Source organism: Berghia stephanieae, chromosome 2 (assembly GCF_034508935.2).
Source record: "Berghia stephanieae isolate SIO BIC M18660-M18661 chromosome 2, UCSD_Bste_1.3, whole genome shotgun sequence".
Taxonomy (NCBI): Eukaryota; Metazoa; Mollusca; class Gastropoda; order Nudibranchia; family Aeolidiidae; genus Berghia; species Berghia stephanieae.
Genome location: NC_088361.1, coordinates 26,858,538 through 26,873,537, shown reverse-complemented (window position 1 = coordinate 26,873,537; position 15,000 = coordinate 26,858,538). Strand labels below are relative to the sequence as shown.

The following is a 15,000-nucleotide window of genomic DNA, read 5'->3' as shown; positions in this document are numbered from 1 at the left end:
TTGTTTTTTTTTTCTTACTTTGTTTGTTTGTTTTTTGTTTTGTTTTTTCGAGAATTTATTAATTTGGTTTGTAACACCCTTGAGGGGAAGTACACAGTGGAAGTGATCAAACTATAGATAGATCGTAGTTGACGTCACTCCGGCCTTTGTTATTGTTTTATTTTTGTTTTGTTTTTTGCCTTTCGCGTTTATGAGTAATTCTCACTAAACTTTATTAAACAGACAATAATCGTTATACTTCCGGATGGCAATGTTGTGAGCTTTTAAGCCAATCGCATACTATCTATACACCATAAACACCATTTCAAGTAAAGTTTATGATCTGCGCCTAGGTGGTCTTGTGGTATGACACTCGCTTTCGGATCGGAAGGTCCTGGATTCGAGCCTCGCTCGGCGCATAGTTGAGTCCATGGAGAAGGCTCTTTACTCACATTCTCTCACCGTACTCACGTGTAAAATGAGTACCTGGCCGTTAACAGCGCTGTCTCTGTCCGAAAAAATTGTAATATCGCCTAACAGTCTCGTCCTACATGTTAAGAGTTGCTGTTGGCCAGGGACCCCTTGGAAAGCGATTTGAGCACGTTTTGTGGATATTGCGCTATACAAACGCTCAATTTAATTAAAAAGGCTACTGTATCCAGCTGGTAGGTTTATTGAAGATCGTAAATGGATGTGATACGATCAACAAAATAATCTCTATTCAGATTACTCCTTAGAGAATTTGACGTCATCATTATTACCTCACAGAACTTTACACTGTGTTTAAAAGCTTATTTTAATGGGGAAATGTTTTTGTTGCCTGATAGATTTAGCAAAGCAATATTATGTAAATATTTTTAAAAATCAGCATGACTTTTTGGGGGGAGAAGGGGGGGGGGGGGGAATCATGAAAATGGGGGGAAAAGGTACATCTGGTAAACCAGCCCAGTCCTTCAGTGAATGTGCTGAATGTTATAAAATTGAGTGGCAATAATAGAAAAAGACACACTGCATTATATCGTGCTATTTTATGTCATAGATAGTTCGGCAGGCACTTTTGGCCAGAAAACTCGACTTTTAAAACACCATCATTTTGTCAAACTCTCAAACCTGGGACTATCGATCAACAATGCATAAGTTGTTTGACCCAATATTATGAATAAACTTAAAACCTTTTTTGCATTATTCTGTCTTTGTGTGTGTATGTGTGTGTGTGTTTGTGAGTGTGCGTACGCGTGTGTTTGCGCGCGCGCGCGCGCGTGTGTGTGTATGTGAAATATACTAGTGCGGCTATGAGGTCTAGTGGTATGACACTCGCCTTCAATTTGGAACGTCCTGGGTTCGAGTCCCGCTCAGGGCGACGCATACTTGAGTCCTTGGAAAAGGTTCTTTACTCACAGTCTGTCACCGTACTAAGGTGTAAAATGAGTACCTTGTCGTTTACAGCAGTGTTCTGTCGGGGGGAAAATGTAAAATCGCCTAACAGGCGTCATGTCCCGTTCTACACGTTAAATGCTGCTGTTAGCAAGGGACCCCTTGTAAAGCGCGTTGAGCACGTTTAGTGGATATTGCACTATATAAAAGCTCATGTTGTTTTGTTTTGTTTTTTGTTGTTGTTTCTTTTACTTACTCCGACAATTTTGTGTTGAGCTCAGCCGAATTGTGCGTGTCAAACCATCCAATGTTTTGGAACAGAATATTTTTCAGGCACGCATTTCGTATCTTAAAGGCTTGTCTCTCGGCAACTATGGTCCAGAATGCTATCTGGACATAGGTAACAATTAATATTGCCCCGCCAATTACTGGAATGGAAAGAAAAATAAAACTATTACTAAGCCCGTAATTGTGGTCGTCTATCAGACCTGCTAATATGAGCGCCTAGCTATTAACCATGCATTCAGAGTTTGATTGCATTTCAATTAAGTATAATTAAGATTACGATTATAATTTGTAGTAATCTGTGATGAAAGAGTTAATGTATTTCGTGATAATGGTACTGTAAAAGAAATTAAACATCCTTATTTTTAAAAATCCCAAAACTCTTAACACGGATTATCTCGGGCTCAAAACCCTTGGGCCTTCTTCAATCATTATAAACAGTTAGCACTTTACGTAAAATCAAAACATACAGAATTCAGTACTTTTTTAGTGTCGACAGCTTAATATTTACCTCATGAAAATGGCAGCAACATCTTCTAATGGTGTCACACTACTATGGTATGATGATCTATCCAGGCCACAAACATATCGTCGCAATTGTGTATCTTGACTGAAGTCGGTTCCCTACCACCCGAAATCTCCTCTTGCTGGTGGAGAAGCCTGGCAACTTTTCCCCCAGTCTCGATGAGTCGTTGTCCCCGCCCTCTCCAGGGATTGAATTCATCCAAACTGACTTAAAACTCGTATATGCAGCTCTGTCCGAGGTCAGGGAAGCTACGCACAGGGGCTGGAAATGGGGGCACCATCCATAATGGATTTGAGAAGAGTATCCCCATTCCCTCTCTTTTTGATCTTATTAAACCAGTTGTTTGTAATCGTCTCCCGTCGGATATGGGGGGGGGGGGGGGGGGGGGGGGCTGGATTGCTGCCATTATCAGGCTACATTCAGTAGGCGTTGCTGCCAGCGTTCCCGACTCTGTATACACGGACTTGCTAAGTTTTACATCCATCTTCTCAACGTTCTTGTTTCTACCCCACACTGGAGCGCAATACTCCGCGATGGAATAGCATATTGCCAGGGTGGAAGTCCTCAGGAGCACTTGATCAAGTTATTCCCGCCAGCTTCCTCAGAAGACTGTTGCGTTTCTCTATCTTCCGGGCAACTCCTTCGGATTCTGCTCTTATTGGAGAAGCTGGTTTCCGACTAGGATATTGAGTTCATGGGTGTGCCAGCCACTGCATAGATGTGGCCACGGTATTTGAAGTGTTCATCTTCAGGTACCACTTGTGAAATTAGGATTTGAGTCTGGTAACGTCCTCATTGAGTACGCTCTCGAAACCGGTCCACACCTTACTTTGATTGAGTATAAAGTGCTTAGTCGTCCGCGAATTCCAGCCTCAGAGAGGAAGTGTTTGGGATGTCGCTAATGTATACATTAAACTACATTAAACAACATTGGCGCCAGAACAGATCCCTGCTCCAAGGGCGAAGTGGAATTGTCTTTCCCCTAAAATTGAAGGGAACAGCTTATGGTATTTCTGCAAATGACTAATTCTTGATGCTGCTGTATTTGATAACAGCTTAAAATATTTAAAATATTTAACACTAATGTTAAAGCTTTCCTGCTCTACGGGTCAAAGACTTGACGAACAACCTTGACCACATCAGCCAAGATGCAAACTTTTTTCAATTTCTGTCTTCGACAAACCCTCAAGTTGAAATGGTTTGAAAAAGTGCAAATGCTGGCCTTTGGACAAGAAGAAACCAAGAGCAAATGAATGTCCAGGTCAGACGCAGAAAATGACGATGGGGTGGCCGTACCCTGCGGAAAGACCCCTGTAATATAACCAAGCACGCTCTCGAATGGAACCCACAGGGCAAGAGGAAACGGGGTCGTCCAAAACAGACTTGGAGGAGAAACCTTCACCGTGATTTGCGCGTCTCCAATCTTACATGTAATGAGGTAAAGGTCTGTGCCAAGGACTGGAGAAGATGTAAGAGTGCTGTTGAGGCCCTATGCGTCGCCAGGAGCCAAGTAAATAATGATGTCTCTTCTTATCTACACGTTAGTCTATATGGAATCGACTTTAATCAGATAACTGTAGTAAGGCCCCGTGTTTGAGTGTTTTTGCCGAGATTAGGCTCATTTAAATCGATCGATTTTATAATGACGAGTTTTCTCGTCATATTTTTAAATACATGTCTTTCTAGAGTACAGCAGTTAACCGTTAAGAATTTCAAATAAAATATGTAAAAACACTTTTGCTGACTTTTCTTACTTGCAAACATAGTACAAAATGATCCTATCTTATCCATGATGGTGTGATGAAGCAAAATTGTACAGTTCTTGGTTCCATTATAAAACAGGGCTATGTCATCACACATCACATGACTAGAATATAGAAAGAAGAAATATTTTTTTATGCTGTTAGGCTTAAATAGCCTTTAGGTAGGACCAAACCTTCAACAGTTTATAAATAAATAAATAAATAAATGAAAATAAAATCCCCTTATTCATCCCATAGGGGAAATTTGTCTCTAAGGGCTTTTTCAATGGATGACTGGAATAACCCAGGTGTCAACGGCAGTTCAGTGCCAAAAATTGAGCTAGGGCGAGGTGAATTGATCAAGGCACACAGTGCAGCGGGTATTCGAACTCGGTACTTTTCAGGTAAGAAGCAAAGACCGTACCGCTGAGCCACGCTGCCCTATAGCGGTGGACTCGGTATCACTCGACTCAGGTGTCAATAAATCCATGGCTAAGAGCAGTCAATGATACTCTAAAAGTGTTTGTACAAAAATAAGCTACCTAACAGGCGACTAGTACATTATGAAATTAAATTTATGTTACATATGACCTGTTGGGGAAATAAATTACTTAATCGAACCAGCGACACCTGAGCTCTAGCCCTTCGGTCTTGTGGTATGACGTAGAAGTTAGACATTAGTTAAACATTGTGAATCGCATTGAGCAAATCCGTGGGAAATGCACAGTATAAATGTTCCTATTTATTTCAAATTAATTTTAGGCGTGGTTTGCTTTGTCTTTTTTCCTGACCCCTCTGTCTACCGAAAATGATTGCATAGCTGAATATCTGTAAGATCGAATAGGAAGTGATTTGCGATATATCAATAAATTTCGGGTCCTTGAGATTAATAGCACTGAGAGATTATTTTAAAAGAACATTTTTTTATATATAAAGTCCACGCCATATAACGAGTAAATCACTGTTTTTTTGGTTTCATAAAGATTTTGCTTCTTTTCTCAACCTCATTTCTGTTTGTAATTTTTCAAGTTTATCATTTTATATGGGACTGGTAGTTCCTAATTTTGGGTAGTGAAGTCATGGCGGTATGATAATGATGATGATGATGATGATGATGATGATGATGATGATGATGATGGTGATGATGATGATGATGATGATGATGATGATGATGATGATGATGATGATGATGATGATGATGATGATGATGACTCACTCCAGTAGTTTTGTGTCTGCCATAAAATCGTCCTTTTCATACCCATGAGAATTGAGGTATTCTGGTATATCATGCACGTAGTTCTGGAGCCGCTCAACGTCCACCATAAAGTTCACGCTAGTCCCAATAAAAAAAATGACCAGAGGAAAGTTGGATCCGTTAACCACTGCCATCACCGTCCCGAAAAACATCAACACTTTGTCCACCGAGTCAGCAAATCGGAACTAAGAATGGGGACACAATAAAGATTAATAGATTGACAGATATATATCTACATGTCCTACATGTTATGTGTTGCTGTTGGCCAGGGACCCCTTGTAAAGCGCTTTGAGAACGTTTAGTGGATATTGCCCTATATAAAAACTTTTTAAAAAGTGACTTTTTCTCTTTTTTATCTTGGAAACTACGAATTTTTGAAACTTCAAGTAGGCAGCTCTTCAACTGTTACCCATCATCTCAAAACGGTATTTTGTCGGGCTGATCAAGGTACTTGAAATTCAATTTATAGCCAGAAACCTGAAACTTAAAGTTGGTTTGTTATCGTTAGAGTGAAAAATAAAGACATTCGAAGTTCATATTTTTCATTGTTTCCTTTCTAAATTCACTGTTCGGGAATATTATTCATCCCGACATAATACCGTTTTAGACGGTGGGTCACAAATTAGGTAGATTAACGATCTTTAAATTTTCATCTGTCTATTGAAACATCTTCGCTCTTTACTCTCGTTTCAATATGTTCAACTTATGGAACAATTTGCCTGATGGTAACACGTTTTTTGAAAAATATTGAGATTCAAGACAAACATATTATCAGGAAAGCACCGTGCATAAAGCTTGAAAACGGTTCGTGATTTTTTTTTAAATTTTCGCTCTGATTTTATTGCTTTTTTAAAAGTTAAAAGTTAAGTCAAAGTCAATCATAAATCTCTTGAGATTATATCAGCGTCAATAATGCTGTTTTATTAAAGAACACAGTATATGTTATTTAGTTAACATTGCATATACTTTGTTTTTAAAAAACAAGGGGCAGTATAGTAATAGGTCATTCAATTTATTTATTTTTTATTGAGCATTTATATAGCGCAATATCCACTTAACGTGCTCAATGCGCTTTACAAGGGGTCCCTGGTCAACAGCAACATTTAACATGTAGGACGAGACATGACGCCTGTTAGGCGATATTACAATTTTTCGGACAAAGACAACGCTGTTAACGGCCAGGTACTCATTTTACACCTGAGTACGGTGAGAGAATGTGAGTAAAGAGTCTTTTCCAAGGACTCAACTATGCGCCGAGCGAGGCTCGAACACAGGACCTTCCGATCCGAAAGCGAGTGTCATACCACTAGACCACATAGCCGCAATTTGCATTTTTGTATATTGACTTATTCCAGGAGAAGGTTCGATTTTTGTCAAACTGGATATAATATCTTACATCTTTTCACCAAGAGAGCTGTAACAGCGACTCGATTTTATTTTCAACGAATCAGGCCTCGAAGCATCGCTAGATATTGCATTGGTGCAAACACGTAAAGGACACGTTGTGCGATATGGACGTTTTGTTCCACATGACTCGCTGGGGCAATATATGAATTATTCTGAAGCAAGCGCATTGAGTATGGTGAATTCTAGGAAACGCTATGTATAAATGGTCATAAATGTAGGATTTAAATACATATGCAAGTTTTCAGTTATAAAACTATCAATATGGCGAAATTAATGTTTTTACAATAAATTAACAAGTTAACTGATAGTCTGGAAAGACAGGTATTTAAAAATTTGGCCAGAAAACTCGTCCTACAAATATCTATCGATTTAAATGACCCTCATCTTGCCAAAAAGTCTCAAACCTGGGACCTCGCCAAGATGAGGGTCATTTAAATCGATCCATATTGAAGGACGATTTATCTGGTCGTGTTTAAAAATACGTGTTTTTCCAGAGTATGGCGGTTGACTGGTTAAGACACTGCATTCATTCGTTTCACAGTGAAGCATATTAACATAATGTTATCTCGACAAAGTTAAATACCCGATTTTTCTATATAAAAGTCATACCCTTTCCAATTCCCAGCCGCTTAATCGGGATGGCCGACCGCTTAATGGGGACGAAATTTGATAACCACTGACCCCATAAAAGATCTTTTTCTTTGTCTTCAATAATTTATAACGATGGTTCATAAAATGCAAATTATTCTAACGGGACGGTCAACTAGGTGGTTCATCACAGAGGTGTGACCAATGGAATTTATTTGTATACCCTGTTAGTGTCCATCGTGTGTGTGATTGAACCGTTCGTCATAGTCACCACAGTTCACAGAACAATAAAATTTACCTGTATCCCTTATCCGTGTCAACAACTGCCAATGTCACACGTTCATGATCATGGGTCAATGGCCACGATGCAGAAAAAACTGACCAATGATGCAATGAGTAATGAGCATTAACATCTAATAGATGATAATGGTAATGAGTGATGGCTTTGTTTGTTCAAGGTTCTCACCACCAAATGGTTTGTTTGTTCCATAAGACGAATGAGTAGACAATCCATTACTTACATGCAACCGTTAATTGTTTTGCGAAGATAGATGTGTCTCTCATTGTTAGAGCGAAATGTCGCAGTCTGATAACCGTTATTGCAATGACTGGCATGAAAGGAGATTACGATGAGATTTAAACAAACATTAGAAGTTGTATTGCTAGTCACATATCTGGATAAAGGCAGAGTGACTATGGTAATTCTGAAAAATTGCTCAATGTCATGACCGCCGCTTAATTGGGACGATCTGTCGGGAATCGAGCCGTCCAAATAAATAATAATAATTATCAATATATATATATATATATATATATATATATATATATATATGTGTGTGTGTGTGTGTGTGTGTGTGTGGAGTAATTGAATATGTTTAAAATGGTTTATCCAAGAGAGTTATGTCGATTATGTATTTTGATTACTGCCACAGCCACCCATCCGATTCTAACGAGATCAACATCCTCAATATCGTTTAAATGTATTACTCGCAAGTCTACTAACTTAAACTTGCTGTAGGAAACTTTCAACCAACAACTCAATCTAACACCATATCAGGTTGAGGCGGTTAAAATTACCGTGTCTTTCCGTCAACTTCGACATCAGAGCCTTTTTCAGGGCTTCTGGTGCCCTGTTGGCAAGGCATTTACCTTCGTGGAAAGGAAATAGATTCGGTCTAGGGTGCAGTCTTTATTTCTTTTTTAATAACCCCCCCCCCCCCTGTCCAGTCATGAGTTATTGGATAGCTGAGATCTGTTTGATCTGACCGAAAGTATTTTGCGATAGACTAACGTTTTGTCTTCAGAGCACCAATAAATCGCATAAATCGCTACCCAAATCTGGATAATGTGGCTTCAAGGTATGAAGGTTTACATTAAAAAATTACCATATTACCAACTCTAATGTTCCGACTACTTTGGGCGCCTCCTTCTCTTTCTGACTGTCATGTTTGACATGCGGGTGGTGAACTGCGCTCTTGATTGGGGTCGTCTCCTCAAATTGGGTGTCTGGAAATAAGTGCTTATTATAATATAGGTGGTGGTGATGGTAGTGTGGTGGTGATGGTAATGATGATGGTGGTGGTGGTGGTGGTGGTGGTAGTTGTGATGATGATGATGATGATGAGGAGGAGGAGGAGGAGGAGGAGGAGGAGGAGAAAGAGGAGGAGGAGGAGGAGGAGGAGAAAGAGGAGGAGGAGGAGGAGGAGGAGAAAGAGGAGGAGGAGGAGGACCCGATTGAGATGGTCATCTTAAATACCAAAAATAGATTTACATCGCTTTTACTACCAGAGTTCTGACAATTCGAAGAATATCATTTCCTCTAATACTTGTGGATTCAAAAAAAAAAAAAATAGTGAATTTTTTTTTTTGAATATCGTTTAATCGTTATTCAAAAGGCATTATGGGGATTTAAAAAGTTATGCATAATTTTTCGTACGCCTCCCCTACCCCAACTTAATAATCCTTGTAAAATAGCAAATGTAACCTATATTATTATGTAGGGGTGGAAAAGGTGTCAAAAAGGGAACTTAAAACCTGATAAATATGATAATGATGATGGAGATGATGATGATGATGATGATGATGATGATGATGATGATGACGACGACGACGACGACGAGGAGGAGGAGGAGGAGGAGGAGGAAGAAAAGGGCGAGGAGACGACGATGATGATAATGATGATGGTGATGATGACGACGACGACGACGATGTTGATGATGATGATGATGATGATGATGATGATGATGATGATGATGATGATGATGATGATGGCAATATTTAAAATTAGAAAAAACAACAACAAAAAACACGTTTAGCAGTTCTTTGAATTGAGATGAAACAGAAGTCGAAGAGTTAACGTATAACGTGAAAATAATCAGAAATGTGGTACATGGTGTTCATGAAGTCTTTCCTTGATTTTAGAGACATAATTCTAAAACCATTATAGATATTTACATGTGGTTAACCATCTTTTAAGGAAAAAATCAAACATTTATGCCTATAAGTCATCGACTTTCATTACATCATCGAAGTTATCAAAATGAACATGAACTTAAAAGGCTTCATTTTTCTCTCCTATTTTTGAATCACAATAACACTGCGCTAAAATTCTCTTTGTGAAATGTGATGGCATGGAACGGAATCGCCTCAAGTAGCGCAACAATGTTTTATAACCCACTTTGACAGACCATTTCAAGACATTAAAACTGTTTTAAATAAATAAATTAATTAATAATGAGTATTCTTAATTTCCTGAGACACAAATTGAATGTTTGGTGTTCGCTGGTGAGCATATGAGTTAAAGGGGGCCATCTTTCATTGCTGTGTAAATGATTACTGCTAAATTAATGTATGTTAAGATGTACTAGAAGTTTATCCGGTATCCAAGGCTTTACAACGTTTTTGTGCCCTTGCTGTATCCCATTTTCATGAAAATTGCCATAGATATGTTTCAGTAAGATGGTGATGCTCTGCCCCTGGAGGCAGGTCGTTCTCGAATTTCTAAAGGACACGTTTTCAAACAGACGGATTGGGAGAGACGGACCCGATTGGCTGGCCCCTTGGGTCACCGGTCATTTCCCTGCATGACTTTTCCAATTTAAAAAAAAAATTAAAAAATTGAGCTTTTATATAGCACAATATCCACTTAACGTGCTCAAAGCGCTTTAAAGGGGTCCCTGGTCAACAGCAACATTTAACAGGTAGGACGAGACATGACGCCTGTTAGGCGATATTACAATTTTTCGGACAAAGACAACACTGTTAACGGCCAGGTACTCATTTTACACCTGAGTACGGTGAGAGAATGTGAGTAAAGAGTCTTTTCCAAGGACTCAACTATGCGTCGAGCGAGGCTCGAACCCAGGACCTTCCGATCCGAAAGCAAGTGTCATACCACTAGACCACATAGCCGCTCAATAGGTCTACATTCAGCTCCCAAACCAGATGTTGGCACGCTTACCATGAGAAATAAAGCTGTTATTGAATCAATCATGCCAAAAGCAAAAAATAATTTTTAAAATTACAAAACTCATGGGGGACAAAAAATCAAATATAGATTTAATTTTTTGTAGGTAGCCATGACAACCATTGTGAGACACATTATGTTATATTAAAAATAATGGTAAACAAAGTGTAAAGCATTCATCTATTCGTAAGTCTATGTTAAAAGTAACGTTTTTCTGGGAAAGATCGTATAGACACCCTGTATTTCAATTGTTCGTAGTCTAAGAAAATGTATTCATTGACCTGATAAAAAAATAAAAAACAAAACACAAACCTGCACAAAATTTCATAATTATGACTAAAAATTCCATTTCCAGTATTAAAACTGCCCCCCCCCCCCCCCTCACACACACACACACACACATAATACCAGGTAAAGACGGTCGGTCACAAATCCGTCTGATCAAACGGGATTGTGATTATAATGACATTATGAGTTATCTACCCATTATCCGATTTGCGCGGTTGTTTTGTCTTTTAGTATGACAATCGCCTTTGGATCTGAAGGTCCCGGGTTCGAGTCTCGCTTTGAGCGGCGCATTGAGTCCTTTGAAAATGCTCTTTACTCACATTCTCTCGCCGTACCCATGTGTAAAATGAGCACCTGGACATGAACAGGTTGTCTCTGTCTGAAAAAAAAAAAAACTATCGCCAAAAGGCGTCCTACATGTTAAGTGTTGCTGTTAGGGACCCTTTGTATGCGTTTTGAGCACATTTAGTGGATATTGTGCTACATAACAGCTCTAGTTAGGGTGTGGGGGGGGAGGGGGGAGGGTTAAGTTGTTGGGAATAAAATGGAAACCCTTATTGATTTGGTAAATGCTAATCAATGTAGTTGATCATATTATAACATTTTTATTATAGACCAATAAATAATTTACTCATGGTATGAATAATTCGTGTACATCTAAAACGGATTAGTAATTTCGATGCCCGCTTATTTATTGTCCTCGGTCGTAGACGGGTAAGGGGCACGCGTCGTTTGCTATGACGTGGGATTACGGCAACTTGTGGGCATTTGACAAGGATGTGTGAAAGTAATTATCCATTTGAAAGACCAAACCAAGGTTTTCAATAGAGATTATGTAGTATGCATTGTGCATTAGACGATGGTATTGTGGCCTCATTTGAATAGTTTTCTAACATAATATGAAGTAATCGCCTTACTATTAGGGTTGAGAAATAGTTTCATGCTATTTGAATTGAGCATGAACAAACATTTTTATAGAAAAGAAAGAAAAGAGAAATAAAATAAGAAAAACGAACAAAATTTTTTTTAATGAAACTAAGCTAAATTAAAACAAAACTAAAAATTAAAAAAAACTTTCATAGTTTTTTTTCTCCTACCTGTCAGACATGGTACCCTGTCGACAATTTTTGATTTACTTGATTAGTATTTTTGTCTTTAAAAACAAATAATTAGCTGCTCTAATGATATCAAGGTTACAAATTATACTATGATACAGCATAGGTCTTGATAATTTTGATTTTGTCTGTCAGAGGTAGCAAGGAATATCTACCTAATAATCACGACAAGCAAAAGATGACATTGATATAGATAGTATGTCATTACGCACAAAAATTCAAATTGCCACAAACATTTTTTTATAAAACAAAAACAAACAAAAAACAAAAGAATTTTTTAAAAACATGAATGTTATATCATACAATTTACCAATCTTGTCACTTCATCGAAACAAATTCGACTGAATTTAAAGACTAGTCGATTATCTAAAATACTGTGTTTAACTCCTTTTCCTTAGTCAATAATATACTTTATCATGTATTTAAGAAAAAAAGTTGTTTTTGTCTCGTTTGTTTGTTCTTATCACGCGATTAGATTTAGTTACAAGTCTTTAATTCTCATTCTCATTAAGAGTAGAAAACAACACTTAGATTCCTCTCAAAATCTATACCAGACAATGATATAAATCTATACGTCCTATCCAATGGGTAGCAAGCAATTACTATTGTCCGTTTCACGCTATATAAATCGGGATAAATTCCGATTCCATAGGCCTAATGATTCTTTTCCCACGGGTATAAAGAAAATGCTAATGTCGTCTAAGGCTTTAGAAACAGGAAAAAATGTGGGCCTTATGACTCTGAAGGACTATTTTTTAAACTTATGAAACACAAGCAAATACTTTCTTAACTTTATCCGCAAGCTGTAATTTATGATGGTCGTAAAAGCATGACGGGGATGATTTCATTTTCCCCCTATCCAGTCTTTCAAATTGAAAATAAAAATAGCAGCATTAAATGACTCCTGATTAGATTTTAAATAGGATTATGAAATAGTATACCAAACAATAAAATTCGGATGCCGAAATTTCAAAGGTACGGCTATCAAGCTTTCGGTTTTTGTTTTTTTTTTGTTTTGTTGTTTGTCTTTTTTTTTTTTTTGTTTTTTATTTTTTTTTGTGTTTTTTTTTTTTTTTTGGGGGGGGGGGTCGTTGTTGGTGAGTTGATTTTTTGTTTGCTTCTTTGTATATTTTATTCCATTTATTTATTTTGTTGTTATTGTTTTGATTTTAAGAATTGTGAGGAGGCAATACTACCCTCGCTCGCCCCCATCCCCAAACCCTTACTTTTATTTTTCCCCATAATTGGGTAGTAAAATGTAATTAAATTAGTGAATTGTGAATTTTACATTGCTAAATAGATGAATAAAGAAATAAAGAAATAACTTAATTAATTACCACTGAAATGTAATTATTCTTGTTGGTCAAAATTATATAATGTTTGGATAATAAATCTAGATCATTAAGACAAAACAAAACAAAATAAATGTAAAGAAGTAGCTATGCCCATCAACACTTTCCTATGATGATTGGGGGTCATTTGCAGCTATTAATATGTGAAGTCATTTTTTCTGGCCGAAATCCTTATAATTAAAAAAAAAAAAATTTTTGCTGTTTTTTTAAAATGTACTCGAGCAAACACCATAGAAAAATGAATATTCATATACTCAAAGGCTTCAATAGCAGTTGTCTTAGTATGATATCACCAAAAGGTGACTTGCAACTGATCCTCTTTTAAACCTCATGCTCAAAACACAGAAGAGACGCATAAGATATCTTGGGCACATTCTTCTCCTGGAGCCTAATCGTCTAGTGGGGCGCATTCTCTTGACCCTCACCAATTGGAGGCCCACTCTCACTAATCTGTGGCCCAATCTACCCAGAGGGCTTCCATGTCATGGGTGTTGAAATCAAAAGCCTAACTGACTGCTTGGTCAAACACAAAAGACGCAGGACAAAATTAGTTGGGGGTTAAACCGCTTATCATAACAAAATGATGCCTGGAGCATCGCGCCTTGAAGGTGCATGATTTCAAAAAGTGTCAAGACCTTCCATTCTACAGGTGAAACATTTTCGATATTTGGCCTCAATCATTACCAACAACTGTAATACAAAGAAGCAAAAAAACTAAATGTAGTACATAATCAAAAACCAGCGATAACCAACTCAAGTCTAACAACTATAAACATCCGCCTAAAACTGGCCAACACATCACTGCGTACGAGTGCAAAACAAACTTTATATGTAGAAGCAAAAAATGAATTGAAGCATTTGAGCTATGGCTATACACAAGACGAATACATATTATCAAAGTAGAATGCTATATAAAATGTACTGTAAATCAAGGATTATATTTCTTTTTACCATTCCTTGGATTATCCAGCAAACATGTTTGATCTGGTGAAAAAGAGGAGGAATAATACTTATCAATACAAATGAGTTTATCAATAGAGAACAATAAATAAGATAAATATCATCATTAATGTTACCCACCAAGTTTATCTGCTAGAATGTTTGTTCTGCCCGTTAGATAAATAGCACCAATACTTAAAACTCGTATGTGTAAATATTTAAGCGCATTGTCTATTAAAGAGATTTAGTGAGAATAATCACTTTATGAAGTCCCAGGTTTGAGAGTTTTTAGCAAGATGACAGTCATTTTAATCAATCGATAATTGAAGGACGAGTTTTCTGGACAAAATTGTAATAATCGTCATTTTCCAGAGTGCAGCAGAGATTATGTTTACGAAACGAACATTTTCATGAATTCAAAATGCTTTAAAGTGACAAACTACTTAGGGATTAGGTACTGGTGGATGATAAACACTTTCACAGATTTCTATGCCTACAGGGCGCTTCGCAATAGTTAATTTTACTCTCTCAATAGACCATATATCGATGTTATGCGTGTGTGTGTGGGGGGGGGGGGTGTATGGTGTGGGTGTATGTGCTCTCTTTTACTCTCCACTACTGTCTACAATCAGGTACTTTTTCCTACACGAATTGAGTGGGGTAGATAATGTGTGTGTTGGATTT

General features: G+C 37.6%; 1 protein-coding gene across 1 annotated transcript in view; it reads right to left on the bottom strand.

Moving 5' to 3' along the window:
• LOC144964594 (ATP-dependent translocase ABCB1-like) overlaps positions 1–15,000 on the bottom strand; it is a 64,553-nt gene that overhangs the window by 47,962 nt on the left and 1,591 nt on the right. The window contains exons 3-7 of the mRNA XM_078899044.1: positions 14,329–14,361; positions 8,550–8,662; positions 5,123–5,346; positions 3,919–4,031; positions 1,610–1,781 (exon numbers count right to left, since the gene is read on the bottom strand). Coding sequence (XP_078755170.1) covers positions 1,610–1,781; positions 3,919–4,031; positions 5,123–5,346; positions 8,550–8,662; positions 14,329–14,361 — 655 coding nt within the window. The remainder of the gene's footprint in view (positions 1–1,609; positions 1,782–3,918; positions 4,032–5,122; positions 5,347–8,549; positions 8,663–14,328; positions 14,362–15,000) is intronic.